General features: G+C 40.6%; 1 protein-coding gene across 1 annotated transcript in view; it reads right to left on the bottom strand.

Annotated features, from left to right (window-relative positions):
• The window catches only part of ACE2 (angiotensin I converting enzyme 2), a 37,483-nt gene extending 19,626 nt beyond the window's left edge, over positions 1-17,857 (bottom strand). Inside the window, exons 1-7 of the mRNA XM_006194201.2 lie at positions 17,621-17,857; positions 16,679-16,967; positions 9,751-9,909; positions 6,015-6,108; positions 5,447-5,590; positions 3,933-4,045; positions 2,064-2,169 (exon numbers count right to left, since the gene is read on the bottom strand). Of these exons, the coding sequence (XP_006194263.1) occupies positions 2,064-2,169; positions 3,933-4,045; positions 5,447-5,590; positions 6,015-6,108; positions 9,751-9,909; positions 16,679-16,864 (802 nt within the window). The 5' untranslated portion in view covers positions 16,865-16,967; positions 17,621-17,857. The remainder of the gene's footprint in view (positions 1-2,063; positions 2,170-3,932; positions 4,046-5,446; positions 5,591-6,014; positions 6,109-9,750; positions 9,910-16,678; positions 16,968-17,620) is intronic.
• Between the last annotated feature and the right edge of the window lie 2,419 nt (positions 17,858-20,276).

Raw genomic sequence — 20,276 nt, forward strand, 5'->3', positions numbered from 1 at the left:
GGTTAATACATGACAAAGACAGCAGAAGTAGAGACCTGGTTTTACACAGTGCATGCGGTGGAATTGGTAAACAGGCCATAGAGTATTCTAGATTTAATCTAGTTTCTATGCTTCCTTTTCATTACCTCTTTTTCTCTTCTCTTATTTTAAGTTTTCAACACTCCCTTCTTTTCATACCTCCTCTAAAAGTTTAAAATGGCAGATTATGAGGTCAGGCAAAGCTTATTAGAGAAACATCCCTGTTTCTCACATTTCAACTTCCAATTCAAAGGCACAATTTATTAAATATATGGGACATCATAGCTATTATAGATTAGAAACAGATTTATACATCCATCATCCATGGGACAAAACACTACAAATTAAACTGTTAGTAATCCTTAATGTTGGATTCAAGAGAGATCATATAGGATCATCATTTAGGACTCTCTACTAACCAACTAGTAACTAAGTTCCATTTTTATTACTGTACTATAGTAATACACTTAACTGGGTGATTTTTTAAACATCTCAAACAAATGTCAAATTGGATTCTAAGGCCAGAAACTAAAAGCAAAAATGGATCTAGAAAAAATCAACCTAATAGCAGGACCAGAATCTTGGCACCAAAGGAATAGGGCGAGACAACTACATGAAGAGTACTCTAATGAACTCATGTTTTAAAAGATAAAACTCAGTAGAGATAAATGTAAAGTCCTATGCTTCAATTTTAAAGAAAAATCTATCTATTATAGAAATATATGATACGTGACATAAGGCTAAAACATAACCCACATGTAAAAGACCAAAAGGGACCCAACAAACAGTATGACATGGCTTCCAAAACACAAATGTGACCTTAAGGTAAATGAATAGAAATACAGCATCTAGAACAAAGGAAGCCCTGGTACCATTTTAACTCCATATTGGTCAAACCCTCATCTGGAGTAACTGTTCAGTTCTGAGAATGATATTTGAAGAGGGATATCAACAAAGGATAGCTCGTCCAAAGGAGAACAAGTAGAAAAGTGAAATTTTCAAAGAATGGTTGAAAATCTGTGTAGGATATTTAACGTGAAAAAAGAAAATAGTGCACACCTGATGATAACAGTAATACTCGCTAAAATATACCGAGTACAGACTCTTGTGCCAGGTACCTCACTATACCTTTACAATGGTAGTTTACACAGCTCTTAAAGGCCATCTTATAGAAGAATGGACACATTCTGGGTAATCCCATAGCAGGGAATCTCTCTCTTAGCAGGAGAAGAATTAGCTACCAGCAACTTAGCTTGACTGTAGTAGGAATGCTCTGTATGCGTGACATAAGCTTTTCAAACACGTATTTTTATTTGGCCTCGGCTTCTGGGGTAGGGGAGAGGGGAGGGGAGGATGGCCACTCTGGTGGGAAATAAGGAAGTCTGATAAAGGGTCCCAGGTCTTGCATGATCTACAACGGGTCCATGGCAGGATCCAAAGTTCTTGGAAGACTGATTCTCCTTCTAAGCTTCCTTCATTATGAAGAATTCATTCATTACTCATATGATTCCAAATCAAGTATTTTTCAGCAAAAGTAATTAGTGTAATTAAACATGAACTTATGAAGCTTTCACTCAGGCTATACCTTAATTCTAGAAAGTCTTTCTCTCACCCCTGACCACCCTCAGCCAACCAAGCTCCTTTCTTCTGACAGTGTAATGCTAAAATCCCAAACTCCACCTCAAGAGCTTAGCCAACCAATGTAAATAAATAAAACCTATTTTCCCCATTCCCACTCTCATTTGAACTTGGGGTTCCTTCTCTAGTTACCTTAAATAACCCCTTTATCCTTTGGATTGTGGCCAACATAATAACTTTTAATGTATATTAAAAAAGTAATGCAATAGAGAGTAATTTAAAATGGATTTTCTGCTGAAGAAAGGGCTTTCAAAATATGATTTCTATAAGGTCACTAACTTCTATAAGGTCACTATCATTCACATAATTTTTCAGAAGTTTTATGTTGGGCCTTCACTCCGAAGAACAAGTTTATTGGTGGAAATAACAAAGAGCAAAGTACACAAGGAATTCCTGGAGTTTCTTACCAAGCAAATGGGCAGGGAGGCATCCAGTGGGACTGATATGGGAAGGGTAGACATCCATCAACTTGGCCCTCACGTAAGCATGAAGATGTTCATATAATGGTTTAATCTGAAAGCCCAGAAGAAAGTTTAAGGCCAAGAGTAGCCTACTCCAATTTCTCATCCCCCACACTAAAAATAGGAGCTTCTTTAGACAAGTAGAATTTCCCTAAATTCTACTTTCTTCTCCTCTCAAATATTCTGGAGAGTTTGAAAGCATTCCTTCTTCCCAGATATTGATGATGATTAGCTCCACTGCATAAGCAATAAACACACCTGGAGGCATACAGATCCCAGAAGGAAGGTAGATGCAAATAAAAAAAATTCATTTTTAAGATGCTACCTACTTCGTTTTTAAATCGAAGTATCATTTACATGTCATAAAATTCACCCATTTTAAAGTATATAGTTTCTTGAGTTTTACTAAAAGTATATGGTTGGGCAACTATCACCACTACCCGGTTTTAGAACATTTCCAACACCCCCAAAAGTTTCCTTGTATCCATTTGTAGTCGACTCCATTCCCACCCCCAGCCCCAAGTGACCACTGGACTGATTTCCATCTCTATAGTTTTGCCTATTCTGAACATTTCATATAAATGAAATCATAGAATATGTGACCCTTTATGTCTGTTATGTCTGTTATTTCTGGCACTGAGCATCATGCTAGGTTCATCTGTGTTGTTGCCTGTATCCGTAGTGCATTCCTTTTTATTACTGCATGGCATTTTACTGTATGAACACATCAGAGTTGGCTTCATTTAGTATCCCATGGATAAAATTCACCAGTTGAAGGACAACTAGGTTGTCTCCAGTTTGGGGCTATGATGAGTAATGTTTCTGTGAACATTCAAGTATAAGTCTTTGTATGGCTAAACGTTTTAATTCTCTCACATAGATAGCTAAGAGTGAAATACCTTAGTCATATGGTAAGTATGTGTTTAACTTTTTAAGAAACTGCCAAACCATTATCCAAACTGGCTGTACCATTTTATCTTTGCCGCAGCAGTGTGTGAGGGCTCTGGTGTCTCCACATCCTCGCCAACACTTGGTATTGTCAGCCTTCTTTAATCACAGCCATGCTGGTGGGTATGCAGTGGTTTTCAATCATGGTTTTAATGCGCATTTCCCTAATAACATCTTACTTGCTTATTTGCCATTTGTATAATTTCTTTGATGATGCACTTATTCAAATCTTTTGCCTATTTCCTTTTTTTTTTTTTTTTTTTGGTGGGGGAGTTGTTTGTCCTACGTCCATTTTTTGATCACTCTGCCCAACTATGGCTAAGACAGAATAGCTTCACATAAGAAGTTGGAAGGCATGGGGGTCAGAGGGAGATGTAGGGGTCAAACTGAAGGAAGAGGGAGACATTGAGAAGTGTCCATGGGGCACTGCCACTCATAGGACTCTCCCATCCCTAGAAGGTCCTCTTCTTTAGTCAAAGATAAGGAAACAACAGTATCACTTGTCCTGAGGAAGGAAGAAAAGACTCTGCTAACAAAGGAACACAGTGCTGGCCCCACACAGCTCATGAAAACTATTCCTTTTGATAATCTAAAAGACCATTTCTTCCTACAAGCTATCCTGCTTACATTCTTGCTATTGGCCATTGCTGGTCAGTGGCTGAAAGGGGAAGAAAGCAGAGCAATTCGGATCATCTGTAAGAGTTGCCCTATGATGCTCTAAAATCTTTTTACACTCTAATATTTCATAACTCTGAGGCTTGGGAATGAGCAGCCAGTATGTTAAGAACAAGTCAGAATGCTTTTGGTCACTGTCCCTTCTTCCCATGTGCTGCCCCACATCTGTCTCTGTGGGCAGTTCCTCGTTACCTCTGCAAAGGTATGTTCCACGTCTCCCATCAACTGGTCTCGGCTGTAGTCATAGTCACCTGCCCACATCACTTCATAATCCCCTCTCCAATAGTCCCCGTAGTCCTCATAATCTGTTTTTAAAAAGAAGAAAAATGAGAACACACAGAAGGAAAGAGATAAAGCACAGTATACCTAGACTAGCCTTCCTGACAGGTTAAAAAAAAATCCAAAGACTTGTCACCTTTTTACCATCCTTCTAAATATCATCTCAAAGGGATGCAAATGAATAACAACACCAGGTAATGTGTCAAAAATTTAATTCATTAATAAGCACAGAAACTCTACAAGATGGACAGCATTATAATCCCCATGGTGCAGGTTAACAGCCTGCCCTTAGCCAGTTAGATGATTTGTCCAGGGTCGCACAACGGGTCAGGGGCAGAGGCACACTCGAGGTCTCCTAACCCTGGGTCTCTACTCTCTCCATACGTCAGTTTGCATCTTTAGGTTTAAAACATGCAATTGGATCTTTCAGACCTCATTTTGTTCAGGGCCTTTGATTTTCAAACCTAACCCAACTCATCTTAGACATGGCCACAGTGGGCCTGTGTTTGTTGGCAAATTATACGTATACACAGCACAGCTCTGTGTGCTTTGTGTGGTATCTTGTCATCAGGAAACAGAAGCTTGTGTCAGGGTAACAGCTGATACAGTTTGTAAATGTATTTTCATAATTTTTACATGTACATTGGCAATGGATAATCAAGAAGATGAGGAGAGAAATAAATATTTGGATGGAAGGATGTGGTGATGGGCTTCTGTCTCCAGCTTGCCTATGGCTTGAGAATGTGAGTTCAAGTGGCAGTGAAAGACAGTGCGAAAGAGCAGATGAAAAAACATGTTCCTTACTCAACCCTGGGAGGCAGTGAACACCAAAGCATACATTTATTCACAATGTCATGCTGTCAGCTCATTATTCAGGCAGGAGAATAAGTCAAGAGATACGGAAATCTCTCCCATGTCAAGATTTAAGATTTTGATGACCACATGATTGGAGTAATAATGACAACTGCAGAAAATAATAGGTTTCCAGCCTAAACTAATCTAATTTGTTTCTTCCTGGGCCACCACCCTGAGGAAAACATACAAATGACCTTTGAGAATGAACTCTGGCCAAATGGGAGTTTAGGTGAGAGTCGTGTCTCTGTCTCTCATTCTTTCTGGTAAATAGACTCTGTCGATCCCCAGACTCCCTGAGGAACCCTCCGGGGCCTGAGACCTTCTCAGACAACTGATTTGTTTGAAGCCTTGTAACTGAGTGTCACTTCTGAGCCCTTCAGAATGTAGAATGTCAGTCCACCTTTCCTTATTTCCTACTGGTTTCCTCTTTGAGGCAGGTAAGCTGAATTGTTCAGCAGATGACGATAAATTTAGGGATGCCCCTTATACCAAAGGGCAGGCTTGGGGGTTCATGAGAAATAGCCCCGCAGCCCCACGGAGAGCTCCAGGACCTCCACAGCCCGCGGACTCACTGTTAGCTCTTGCCATCTCATTTTTCAGGACCACATACTCTTCATACAACGGCCTCAGCTGCTTGCCGACCTCAGCCCTCCAGCCTTCCCAAGCCCAGAGCCTCTGATTGTAGTCTTTGCTGTTTTCCATTATGTCATCCAAACCTGTTATCACCAAGCCCCCAAAGGGAAGTAAACATGCATTTGTAAAATTTTCATTTGGAAACAATTCTGTGAAATTTAAAGAATGAAAAGGCTGGCAGACAGCAAGTTCATAAAGGTATTAAATGAAACCTCACAATTCATTAATTTCCTCACCCTTATTATAATTTCAAAATATTTCTGTAGAGAAAATAAGTCACTGAAATCATTTAACTACTAACTTAATGAAATTACTTGAGTGTGACAGGATTTACAGTGAAGTTTTGTTAAAACTTAAAAGAGCGCCTATGTGCTGAAATACATTTGGCATCTTCTCTTTGGATTATCCATCCGAGAGGAACAAGGTCATCATTTAACATTAATCTCATTTTTAAAACTTGGAATATAAAGTAGATTTTATAATCACTGCTGAAAATAAATAGCCTACCTGGTTCAAGTACTAAGCACTCCTGTGGGTTATTTGGATCACAAACTTCTCCACTACTGTAGATGGTGCTCATGGTACTTAGAACCGTGGTCAACTGCAAGTTAGATAGTAAACAATGTTAAAAATGGAAAATACACTAAAGAGAACGCTAATATAACGATGTCCTTTCAGCTATGTGACTTTTTATGCCTCAAAAAACAGCAGTTCACATCTATCTTCTTTTATGTAGTATAGGAACATCTCGGTTAAATTTCCCCACCATCAACTAGCACAGACTGGCCTTATGAACATATGATACACATATGTGGAGTGACTGAAAAACAAAACAGAGCTCCCCAAATCCCAAGAATGTTTCTCACCTGCACATGCACAGAGAAGTGCTTTTGTTGTCCCATTCAGCCTTCATTGAGTGCACATTTATTGAACATCTACTATGTCCTACACTCTGACAATTATGACCTGAACAAGACATTGGTCCTCAAGGACCCCACAGTTATGGGACAGTCAAGTCATGAAATCAGTGATTACACAACAGAGTGACAGGTGCTATAACTGTCACCAAAAAGTAATATGGCACTATGGGTGCCAAGGAGTGGATAAATGAGCAAACTGGAGACTCAGAAATGGCTTCAAAGAAGGGAAGCTGGGTCTTGGAAGAGAAGTAGGAATTGGTCAAGTAGAGAAGGGAGGGAGAGGATGGAGCTTAAAAGATGGCTGAAGGTTGAGAAAGACAAAGCAACTTCAGGAAGTGGTGACATGATAAAGAAAACTGGGGTGGCGGTGTTGAGTGAGGGAAGTGGAGGATGGGAGAACAGAGAGGTAGCAGGGGCCAGATCATGAGAGGCCTTCTGTGCTATTCTAAAGAGTTTAAACTTTACCTCATAGGTAAAGGAGTGTAAAGGTAATAGAGTAAAGCAGTGCTCCTCGAAGTATGGTCCATGGACCAGTGCAAATCAGCAAACAGCATGCTTCTAGTCTGTGAGAAGCCCAGGAATTGAGAGAATAAATGTTTATAAATTTTTAAAAACAATTTGATATTTCCATGACATCCAGGCATGTGATCGATGAAATTAACCAAGCACTGACCTACAATGGATTGGAAATAAGGAAAGGTCGGGAAGAAGGGAAGGGAAGAAGTAAGGGAGATACGAAGGAAGGAAGAAGGAAGACAGAGAAGGAGGGAGGAAGGGAGCGAAGCAGAGAGGATAGAACTGACTCTCTCTCTCAGAGATGATTTAAGAAGCACTGGATGAATGGCCCTGTCTCCCCTCCTATTTCTCTCTTCTGTTATTCTCTTACTCTGCTACAAGAGCCGTGATCCTAAAACATGAAACAGACTCCATGCTTAAAACTTCAACAAGATCCCATAGTCCAAAAGAATAAAGCCAAGTTCCTTACCATGGCACAAAACCCCTCCTGGTCTCTTTCTCTACCTGTTTTTTCAAACTCCCCTCCTTCCTCTCTCATGCATCCTTGAGTCTCCTCTCTTCCCAAACACTTCAAGCTCTTACATGCAGTTCAGTGATTTTTAATCCTGGCTGCACATTAGAATTATCTGGGTATCTTTTAAAAATACAATGTCCAGGGTCCACCTAAGTTAGCCCAAGCTGTTTAGAGTCTAACAGAGCAATGGGCAAGGTTTCCCACGGTGTCCTTGTGGAAAAGATGGGGAACCACGAAATGGACAAAATACAGTGGATTAATAACTATTTGGACAATTGGACACAAAGGATGCAGAATAATAAATATCACCTTGTAGGAAGATACAATTCATATGGTTTTGTCTTTATTCTTATCGTGCATTTTTCTTTTTATAGATGCAGATTAGAATCCAGAATACAAGAGGACAAGCAACTAAGAAAGGCTTTGATGTTAAATAGCCAAATATTTTAGATAAAAAATATTCCAATAGGTTAAAATCAAGGGTCTGTAAACTACGATTTGCAGACCAAATCCTATCTGCTGCTTGTTTTTGTAAAGTTTTATTGGAACACAGCCACGCCCATTTGTTTACGTGTTAGCTGTGGCTGGTTTCCTGCTACAACAGCAAGTTGACTCAGTGTGACAGAAACAATATGGCCCGCAAACCTAAAATATCTACTCTCTTTCCCTTTGCAGAAAGAAAGTTTGCTGGCTGCTGGGATAGAGAGATGAGATGAGAAATTTTTATTTTAACAGGGGTGAATATAGGCTTTCTTGAATTTAGACAAACTACCTACATAAGAATAGAATTTTAAAAGGTATCATTTGAGAGCAGCTTTGGTGGGAGAGATTTGGAGACTTCCTTGACAGTGATGTTGATATGAGTCAAATATGGACTGTGTCAAAAAACCAAACCAAACAAACAAAAACCTAATATAGTCCTGGACTGTCTTAGCAGATGTAAAGCACAGGGTGCAGAATGTCATGCTCCTGCTCACCTCTGTGCAGACCAGAATCCACTCAAAGTGCTGTGCTCAGGCCAAGGAAACTGACAAAATGAAGATAGCAGCTAAGGACTGGTTAGGGAACTTGAAACCACAGTATAGGGGAAAAATGACAGAGTGGAGGATGTTTAGTCTAGAGAAGAAGAGGCTCAATGGGTTAAAAAAAATTATCTGCCCTCAGTTATTTAAAGACAAATATGTGATATCACTTATATGTGCAATCTAAAAAATGACACAAATGAACTTATTTACAAGACAGAAACAGACTCACAGACATAGGAAACAAAGTTATGTTTACCAGCAGGGATAGGGTGGGTGGCAAGGGATACATTGGGAGGTCAGGATTTGTAGATACTAACTACTATACATAAAAGAGATAAACAACAAGGTCCTACTGTACAGCACAGGGAACTATATTCAATACCTTGTAATAACCTATAATGAAAAAGAATATTAAAAATAATATATATGTATGTATAACTGAATCACTATGCTGTACACCAGAAACTAACACAACACTGTAAATCAACTATACTTCAAAAATAAATAAACAAATAAATACTATTATAGGAGAGAGCAATTTGGCTCCAGAAAGCAGTAGGTGGTGGAGGTAAAGCACTTTATGCTCCATGGAGGGCGTATCTTTCCATCAGTTAGAGGGACCCACATATGGAACTGATGTCTTGGAAAGAGGTGACTTGCCCATCTCTAAAATGGTTTGAGCTGGGCTGGTTTAGCCACTTGTTAAAGAAGCTGCAGGTGAGAGTCAAGAATTAAAGGAGGGGGAGGATTAGATGACATACAGGGCTTCTCAAGCTTAGCACTAGTGACATTTTGGATCGGACAATTGTTTGTCACTGGGGGCCTCCTTGTGCATTACAGAGTGTTTACCAGCATCCCTACTCACTAGATGCCAATAGCAAATGCCCGCCACTGAGCTGTGACAACCAAAAATGTCTCCAGACACTGTCAATGCCCCTGGCGGGCAAAATTACTCCCAGTTGAAAAGCACTGAAATAGACTAATTGCCTGGTCCTGGGGAAGGTGACCTCTGTTTCGGGTGTCCATACATACCACAGTGCCTTGATAATCTCAGTTTAACTCTGTGTCCCAACATGCCAGTGTCTTTCTTCACTCAGAGGATTCCAGTTTGGATAATAAATTATGCAGCCACCCTAGTAAGGCACAGAGCTCTTTCTAATGTGAGCATTGCTATCTTTGCAGATAAAGGAAGCAGCTATGGGCGATAGTAATGTTTAATATTTCCCAAATATTTCAATTCTTGGGGTCAGTGCTAGAATTTCACATACTCGTTTGCTCTTGTCTGCTGAGAGCGCTGATGCCCCACTCTGCTGAAGGGCCTGCAATTGACGCTTGAGTGTGACATTCTGAATTTCTTCTAGGGGATAAGTTTTGGCAGTCTTGGACTTTTCTTCATAAAAGGTAGACCATTTGGCCCTGGCATCATTCTGAAATAACAAAAAATAAAGTTGAAGTTAGAATGGGACTGAGCGAGTAGATAGAACAGAAGATATAGTCCAAAGAACATCTGGTGGAACATCTAATATTTCCTGAGTGATTTAGTTCTCTGTTTTGCTGAAGGTCAAGGCTTAGGTTAAGAGTGATCAAGCCACTCTTGGTCACTCTTTCTGGCCTAGTGTCTAGATTTCCCAAGGGTCCTGTCCCCAGAACTGGAAGTGAATTCTCACAGATGATCCATGTTGTGGGGCCCTGGAATTTAAACCCTTAGCACTATGACCTGGGTAAGTTGCTCAAGGATTCAAGAATGAATGCACTAAAGGGAGAGCTCAGCAGGGCTCAGATTAGACTTACTGGGAATACAGTTCCTCATGGCCATGAGAACCATGAGAAATGAGAACCAGTTTGTAGTAAGCGCCATGGTACTATGATTTACCAGAGATTCTGATCTTAAATTAGGATCCCCAGTCAAGCTTGCCCAGAACATGACTATTTGGTAGCCACAGTGATTTTCCACTGGCAAAAGAAACCAATAAGCAGGTGATGATGCTAGGATTCACTTGCCCCCTATCTTGAACATCAGTAGGCAAGTGGACTTCTCCAGACTTATCCAATGCAGTCTTCTCTTAATGCACAAGCCCACTTCCATTTATCAAAGACTAAAACAAGCAACTTCTTTGTACATTGTACTTCTCTAGGCCATATAAAAGAGGTAGCATATGAGGGAAGTAAGAGCTTCATTCCTGGAGTTAGACACCTCTGACTAGCTGTGTGACTTTGAGCAAATTACCTACTCTCTCTGGGTCACAAGTTACCTTTTCTGTAAAATGTAAAAAAAAAATAAGGTAGAATTTACCTTAAAGGATTGTTGTAAGGACAAGAAAATTTAACAAATAATAAAATGCCTATCAGAGTGCCTGATACATCCTAAGCCTTAAAGAATTACAGCTGTTTCTTCATTTATTGAAAAAAGTCTTTGTCTTTAAGCTGCTTACAGTATTATCAGACAGATAAGATATGCATCATGAACGTTTCATTAATGAAACATAAGAGCATATGATAATGTAGAAACTATGAGTGGGCCAAGCAATTCCTGTTATAGGGACCAGATTTGGCCAAGCCCTCATGGAGGAAGTGGAACTTAACACAGACCTTAAGGTAAGTAGGATATACATGGGTGTAGAGTACTTTGCAAAATAATTTACCTCATTTGATCTTCTTAATAACCCCACGAGATAGAAAATTATTCGATTCCCGTTTTTCATATGTGTAGAAAGGGGCTAAGAGAAATAAATAGTGGAACTGGTAATAAATTGCCAGTATCTGGATCGTAGACCCTGTGGTAGACAGATTGTGTATTCCACTCCCTTGAGTGTGAACAGAGCCTGTGACTCACTTCTAACCAGTAGAATACAGCAAAAGTGACAGGATATACATGTTTATGTTACATAAAACTGTGATTTTTATTTTGCTAGAAGATGCTCCCTTGCTGAATTTGATGCAGCAAGATGCCATGTTGTGAGCTATCCTATGGGTAGGGCCACATGGTGAGAAGTTGAAGATGGTCTCTGACTGACATCCTAAGGACCTCGGTCCAGCAACATATGAGGATCTGAATGCTACCACTAACCACGTTAGCATGGAAGTAGATTCATCCCCAGTCAAGTCTCAGATGAGACCACAGCTCTAGCTAAGACTTTGATTGCAACCTTATGAGATTCAGAAGCAGATCTGGCTAAGCTACGTCTCGACTCCTGTCCCACAGAAACTGTGAGATAAGAAATGTGTATTGTTTTGAGCTACTATACTTGTGGTAATAATTTCATTACACTTTTAAATGTTTTCATGTGAGCTTTGTCTTAAGCCAGAGATCTGAAGTCTCTACCTAAATTATCATGGTTTTATTTAAACAATTAAAATTCTTTTGCAATAAGTTGTTTGAGATATAAAGAATTAACACCTCATTTTCTCTTTTTCTATAGCTCACTATCAACCAGGCTATTCTTTCAGCAACCTCTAAACCATTTCCTTCCCTGTAGGTGTGAGAGTTCCCTGAAGATAGAGGATGAAAAACTGAATGGAACCTTAGTATCCAAGTAGTAACTTGGAGCCCAACAAGCTCCCAGGGAACGCTCCACCCTCAGGTCTCATATGCTGGCCCGTTTTCCAGATATAGCCTTCAAAACTCCATCAGATTAAAAGATGAAAACTGCCTTGGTTACTTTTGAAATATACAACATGCAAAGTAAAAGAAGTCAGCCACAAAAGACTACCTAGTGTATAATTCCATTTATATGAAATCCAGAATAGGCAAATCTATAGAGACAGAAAGTAGATTAGTGGTTGCTAGGGGCTGGGGGTGGGGAGAAGAAAAGTGACTGCAAATGGGCATTTGGTTTCTTTTTGGAGTGGTGAAAACGTTCTAAAATTAGATGGTGATGATGGTTGTACAATTCTGTAAATATACTAAAAAGCATTGAATTGTATACTTTCAATTGGTGGATTTTATGGTGTATAATTGTATCTCAATGAAGCTCTTGGTAAAAGCCTTCAATACTAAGAGCAAAGAAAAAAATGCTTTATTCCCTAGGTCCTATAACTAGGTCTGAAAGCCCCATGGAATTGCTCCAAACCAAAGGATTTAGCGAAAATTAAATTAATTCTCTTTTACCCAGTTACCTGGCACACACTAAGAAGCAGTGGTAGTTCCTGACCACCAGGCTGCCCTCCACCTGATGTCCTGTCAGACTGCTTAGATCACTGAGTAATTGTGTCAAATCTGAATGTAATTAAACATGTCATTTTGAGTTGCTCAAGTTTAATCTCGCCAAATTACATCACTAAACTGGGGCACTATCAAGTTTTCATGACAAAGAAAAACTAGTCTGAACAAGGCCTCCAAGGCACTTGACTCATGCTAATCCTCCACATGTGGAACTTAGCCATTCACCACTGTTATCCACAGAAAACTCTCGGGTGTGCCCATCCACACTCTTACGCTTCAAGAGACAAAAAATAAGTGACTTGCCCAAGGTATCACAGTCAGCTCAGGAGAATCGGCATAGCATCGGATTTCCTGAATTCCATTATATTTACACCACGTGATGTTCCCCGACCCCTGTGCCTGTGTGTAGGTACTTGTGTGTGTTGGGGAGTGTGGGACGGACTCATTGGAGACAGGGATGAAGTCTACATTCTTCCCTTGGGTACAGAAGAGCAGTTTAAAATGACCCTGCTCTGGGTTCACGGTGCCCCCAGCCCTAAAGACAGAGGGACAGGTTCAGGAAGCAGGTGTGCCCAAGGACTCTAGGAGCCCTTGCAGCAGGGAGCTGAAGAAGCCCTAGAGGCCACCCAAAGGGTAAGTGTGGGCTTCTCGCTCTCTTGTCACAGCTGCTGCTAACTCACCAAGAAATATTTATGAAGTGTTCTCAGAGACCTACAGGGCTCCAGCATGGCAGTCATCAACACCCACTTCAGCTGAGTGCACAGGAGTTTGGGGCAGTTGTAGGAGTCACTGCCAAATACTGGACAAGTGAACCAGGATGCCTCTGCCAGCAGTAGCAACCTTTTGCTCTCTTCCAGAGGGCTAAAACATCGTCCAGGGACCTCCTATGTTGCTAGAGGGCTTCTGACTTTGCAAAGAAAGTCTATTTGATTTACAAAGGACTCTATTTCAAAAATCAAACCAATAATAACCTTCCAAAGAAGGGACAATGCAAAAAAAAAAGTAGTATCATTTTATTGAGAAGATAATTACAGGGTAATTGGTGAACATTTGAACTCAAACATGAGAACTGTATTTGCTCTAAAGCAAGTGCTTGGTAATTAATTTTCACTGAACTTCTGAACTATGTGGAAACCTGTATTTAACCAAGCTTTTTTACTTATTTTTATCTGATGGACATCTCCTTAATAGGGAGCTTTTAGGGCACTATGCTGATTAAATTTTGATGCCTTCTATTATTTTAAGGTCTATTCTCATGACTTGATCTAAGAATTGCCACACCAAGTCAGACCCACAGGCTGACAAGCCCAATATTCTGATTCTGAAAGTGATATCAAGGGATAATTAGGAAATGGCAGGTTGTCCTCAATAATGTCACTCTGATAGGATATGACACATGTGTCATAGAGCTCAAATTTCCTTTCCTGTATTAGTTATCAATTGCTAACAAACAAGCAAAAACTCAACAGGGTAAGTATTTATTGTCTACATGCCTAGAATCACTGAGGGTTGCCAGGCAGCTCTTCTAATCTTGGCTTGATTTGCTTACAACTCTGGGGGGTTGGTTTCTGCCAGGACAACTATTCCACAAATCTCTCCTTCTGTAGTTGGCTAATCCAGGCATATTCTCATGCCAAAGGCAAAGGTGCAAAGGACAAGCCCCATTGTTCAAGTCAATTCCAAGCCTCTGCATGCATCCCTTCTGCTAACACCCCGTTGGTCAAAGTAAGTCATGTGGCAAAGGACACAGTCACATCATCTTCAGTGGGATGGCACTGCAAAGTGACATAACCTGGGGTGTTGATGTAAGGAAGGGTAAAGAACTGGGTCCATAAATGTACTTGACCAGATTTCCTTACCCACAGTACACCTCTAATCTTTACATTTGCATAAATACTTCAAAAACCTATGTACAGTTTTTAATGTGTCACTTTTTTAGATTAAAGAATGGCCTGGTTTTACCAGTCTTACCAGTTTTACCACCTGTAGTGTAAATAGCACATCCTCCTGTTTGTTGTAAATTTATCTCTTTTGAGCTTTCAAAGGCACCACCTAGTATGAAGAGAGTTGGCCAATACAACTGTGAACACTCTGTCCTGTCTTGTTCCATCTCAGACTAATTTTTTTTTCTTTTTGAGTAAGGCTTTGTACAGCTAATTCTGCTTTCTCTCCTAACTCTCTCTGATCCTTTAAATCATTCCAGTTGCTCTTACTTGGGGAACTTTCTCCATTTCTACAATTCTTTCTTTAAGCATGGCCACCAGCAGCATACCATATCTCAACCACCTGCTCATCTTGGTACCTCCCCTAGCACCAGCTGCAGTGCCCATTTCACCAGGGGATCTCAAAATATGTGTCCTTTGCCCTCCTCCACAGGTAAATCCACACAGTTGCACCTATGTGCACTAATGCATCCTCACCGCTGCTTGGGGAAGGACGTTCTGGGCCCGCTGCTTGTTTCTTGCATTCAAATATTTTCACTTTCCTTTAAAGGGCCCATACTTTCTGCACTTTGGCCACCTTTTGTGATCTACGCCCTTTCATTTCTGGCCATTCCTCTAATCAACCAGTGCAATTCAAAAGTGATAACACTTAATGATCCAGAGATGATCAACAAACATCACTACATCTCATTCTATAACATGCCTTCTCAGTATCTGGGCACTCAGCAGTCTCTTCAGCAATTACAGCTCCCTCTCACACTCAAGGAATAATACCTTACTGTTCACCCATTCTCACAAGTATTGAGCACTATTCTGGTGGTTTTGTGTATTGTCTACACAGCGACCCTATGAGGCAAACATGAGTATTATGTTGTTTTTCACAGGCAAAAAAACTGAAGCACAGAGAGGGTAATTAACTAGCTCCAGTTCACACAGATGGAAAGTGGTGGAGCCAGGATTTGGACCTCAGCAGTCGGGCTCCAGAGCTCTCGGGCATGATGCTGGTATAACTTCACCATCACCTACCAGACCATTCAGCTGAGAATTAAAACAAATGCACAACGTGCCACCTGGACCTCCAACACAGATCAAATAACAAGAGAGAAAAAAGCAACAGGGAAGAGATGAAGAGAGGTAAGACCAAAATATGAGACAGGGAAACAATGCTCTCCTATGACAACCCCAGACTGTCAGAATCTGGATTTCTTTGAGCCTGAGAAAAATACAAAAAAAAAATCTCCTAGGGAATTCAAATGAGGCAGCAAGTCTCAGATTTGATCTGTCCAGTGAATGGCAGTAATTGAATTTAAACATGCAACCCACGATTTGAAAAATATAAGCTTCTGAAATACATTTCAGAAGGAATGGATTTCTGTCCAAGTGCCACAAAAACTTTTCTTAAATAATGTTGCTCAATTTCCAGCACTGAATGTGGAAGGATACTGCTTTGGGATCTCTGGGGGAAAAAATTACTAAGTCCTTGCACTTGTCAAACAAAACATCTTGCTTTCCCAGAGCATTCTGAGATTTGTCAGAGCTGGTTTCATTATGCTTTTTCTTGGAGGGCTCTGTGGATTCTGTATCCTCTGGAAGTCCCTCAGAGCTCTGTGATAAGGAAGGAAGGAATTCCCAAGGCCAGCCTTACCCGACCCAGGGTAATCTTAATTACTAGCAAGATCTTTCACTAAGCCTCCGGCTGCATTTTTCAGTTAATATATCATTTGTAGAGTCTTTAGACATTCCTGTTGACATTGTAGGCTTGGGGAAATTATTAACTCAATAGCTTATGGCATTTCCATGAAATGCTTTGAAACTCTGACTATGATGAGAGTTTTGGTGGCAACTTGCTAAAGCATGTTCACTGGTTTCCAAGAATCTGGACTGAGACCAGTGAATTATTTTGTAACAATTTTCCAAATGAACCCAAAGGTCAATTGTTTAGTCATCTGGGACTCCAGAATCAGAAATACTAAGGCAAACATCCAATCTCAGAGCTCAGAGCATTTCTTTGATTTCCCTTTTCACTTTCCGGGGCAGTAATCTGATTTTTTAAGAAGCAACAAATACCCCTAGGTAGCAATGAGAACTCACCATCTTTTGGACATTCTCATCTGTAATATTGGTGTTATAATTCCAAGAAGCAAGTGAACTTTGATAAGACAGGTCTTCGGCTTCATGGTTAAACTCCTCCAAAAATGTCTTGGCCAGTTCCTCAGTGGTGGATTGAGCAGCCGTTACAGCAACGAGGCTGAGAAGGAGCCAGAAAGAGCCTGACATCTTTCTCTGTGCACCAAGATCCCATCCACTGAACAACTTCCCTAGAGGAAAAACCTCCTCATGAGTTTTTCTCTCTCATCAGCCTTTGAACTTGGGTTGGGCACTGAGCAGGGAAGACGAAAAAAAAAAAAAAAGGAAGAAGAAGAAAAAACAGTAAACAATCTGCTGAACCGACATAAAATTCATCCTGGAAAAAACAGATATGTAAACAGATTTTAGAATGATTTCTTAAAGTAAATCAAATAAACAAATGTTATTCATTAATCCTAGAGGATCATAGCCCTCCTAGCATTTTATGGCCAAATCAAAACTTGTACATTTGGTTAATATGTTCCTTAAAATCTGTTAAAGATACACTGAAGGTGTTATGATTTTACAGTGACCAAAGAACTCTAGAATTAGGGCTCGCGGGGGAAAGTTGAGACTTTTTTTCAGACAATTCCATTAACAGTCAGTTACCCTGCATTTCTATTTATTTCAAGCTCAAATTCACAGAAACGCTCTACTTAGATAACATTTTCCCTTCCTAAATAAACAACTTTGCCTTTGTCTGTATGGAAGTCATTTTTTTCTGATACATTTTAATTTCCATGGCCATTTTTTTAAAAAATTATGACTACTCTCCACTCCACAGATTAACCATCCTGATATAACTTGGGAAAACTTTAAAAAGCTCATTTTCTACTTCTCAGATGACCATGTTAAACACTGGTTCTAAGGCTGACTTCACCGCGTGCCTCCATCCCTTTCACTTACCTGCTCAGAACGCAGGAAGGAAGGAAATTAGAATGCCTCCACGGGGTATGAAATTCAGAGTGTGTCCATGTCAAATTCTGGTCACCCATAGCCATGGGATCACGGCATAGAATTCAAAGAGACTTCAGTGGTTATCAGGAGCTGGACCGGGGTGTAGGTATGAATGTCATGGATAAAAGAGAGGAGCCACTTTAAACGGCAGGGCTCACGGGCCTGCTTGACTGCGATTATGAAACCTTCACACAGGGAGAACATTTCTTCACCCAGAAAAACAAGTCTTCCAGGTCCAGGTGAAATGGCAGTAACCAAGCCTTTAAAAAAACAACAATAACTTTCCACTACTTCCCCTTATTGCAGTTGTACATATTATTGTAGAAGAGAAAAAATAATTTTAAGTAACTGTTGAGGGTGCTTGGCATTATAATATCTCATTTAAGCCCTACAACAACCCTAGAGGCAAATATTTTTATCACCATTATACAGATTGTGAAACTGAGGGTCCGAGAATTTAAATAGATTACCAAACCTCACTCAGCCAGTAAGTGGTAGAGGCAGGATACGAAAACATGCAGCGTGATTCTAGAGTACAGGCCTTTAAGTTGCTAAGGGCAAGGATGGAGGTGCAGATGGAGAGAAGCAGAGGGCACAGTGGGAGCCTGCAGTGAAGATGATGGACTGAGTTGCGCCACATCCAAAAGACGTGGATTCTTACCATCCTTGATATGAATCAAAATACAGGACCCTTCTAAGATTACTTTACTTAGTGATGGACAGATTTAAGCAATTCTGATAAAGAATGTTAAAAGGAAGTGAGGTGAGGGGGAATCAGTGAAGTTTCAGTAGGCTCCCCCCACATCTAAGGAAGGTGAGATCCACATGCTTCTCACAGGCATGAGGAGAAAACCTGTCAAGAGAAAAGGGAGCAGTGTGCGGGGCTCCAGATAAAGAGGTGGAATATTACTTTAATAAAAGCTAAAACAAAACTCCACTTGGGTCGCTTCCTTAAGGAAGCTCATGGGTTCAGGGGAAAAAAAAAAAAAAAGGAGGGAGTTGTTTAACTTCAATGCATTGAGGCAGAAAATAAGATTAACACAATCAAATTGAAATAGAGACAGCAGGATATGAACTCTGAAAGCTAAAAGTAGGTGAACAAGAACCCTGAGATAATAAGGAGGCAGGAAAATTCTGGAAGCCAAGAAAATTTGAGGAGTGAGGGAAATGGGAGAATTGTCACAATAATTCTGTAGGAAAACTAGCTCACAGTGGCCAACTGCAAGCAATGGCTGGATTAGGGGAATTTTTGTTTACTCTCCACTGAGAAGATGCTGAGGTTCGGATAATGGAAAGAATCCGCCAAAGACCCAGGGGATGGGACCCAGAAAAAGAACTGGCCTAAAGGAACAGTTTCTCTGTGAAAGAATGAAGAACCAGGGGAAAAAAAAAGGAGGCTGGAGATGGAGAAAACCTGTTCTGCTTTTCGAAAGGGTTGGAGGGTGAATTTCATAAGAGGTAGAGGGAAGAGTTTAATCTTGACACCTGGCAAAACTATAAAATATAATTTTTTGAATGTGGTTTACACTTGGAAAATATATATCTCTGATCCTAAAAATATATCCAAGGAGGCACTAGGAACAAGTCAGATGCTGCCTGTGTGATTTCCTTTGTATCTTCCATTTCAATTAGGGATTTAACACAACGTAAATGTCCCTGAAAGAACCACACAGAACAGAATTAAGCAGTCTTCTGATCAACAGTCCATGTCCAAAACAACAAGAACTGTGATTCAACAATTATTTATTGGTCACCTACTGTATGCCAGGCACTATTCTGGATATTGGACATACAGTAATGAATGAGACAGGAAAAGCTCCTGTGGATATCATATTATATGAGGTGAGGTAGCGGAAAATGCTATGACTTTACAATAAGCAGGAAAGGAGGCTGGTGACTGATGGGGTGGGGATGAGAGGGTGACATTAAGCAAAGACCTGAAGGAAGGGATGAAAGCCATGTGGATATCTGAGGGGAGATGGTTCCAGGCAGAGGGAACAGCGAGTTCAAATGTCCGTAGGTCTCAAGAACATCAGAGACCTCTGTGGCTGGAGCCAGTGGCTCGAGAAAAGCAGCAGGAAGTAGAGATGGAGAGGAAGGGGGAAAGCCCCACCCAGAGGGCCTCACAGTCGATTGTTGGACTTGGGCTTCTACTCTGAGTAACGTAGGAAGACACTTCAAGCAGAGGTGATCTGACAAACTTTTTAACAGGGTCACTCTCACTGCTGGCCAGAGCACTGACACTGAGGGTAAGAGGAGAAGCAAGGAGATGGGTCAGGGAACTACTACAGCAGCCCACTCGGGAACGGTGAATAAGAGCTTAATATGAGCTATAAAGCCAACTTGGCTGCCCTTCAAAAGGTAAATCCATCTTAGATTATCTTAGACTTTGTTCAGAGAAGTATCAAGACAAAACGATTTAGAGCATCATGCTAATTTCTGAGGCCCATGATTTTAGAGAGACACAGGAGAGTAGCCAGAGGAAAATAAAGAAGAAGAAATAGGTCTAAAATAATGTCATTTGAAGCACAGTTCAGACCTGGAAGAGGAGACCCAGGATGGACAGCTCTCCCCATCATGGGACTATCATTTAGAAGAAGACTTA

Source organism: Camelus ferus, chromosome X (genome assembly GCF_009834535.1).
Source record: "Camelus ferus isolate YT-003-E chromosome X, BCGSAC_Cfer_1.0, whole genome shotgun sequence".
Classification (NCBI taxonomy): Eukaryota; Metazoa; Chordata; class Mammalia; order Artiodactyla; family Camelidae; genus Camelus; species Camelus ferus.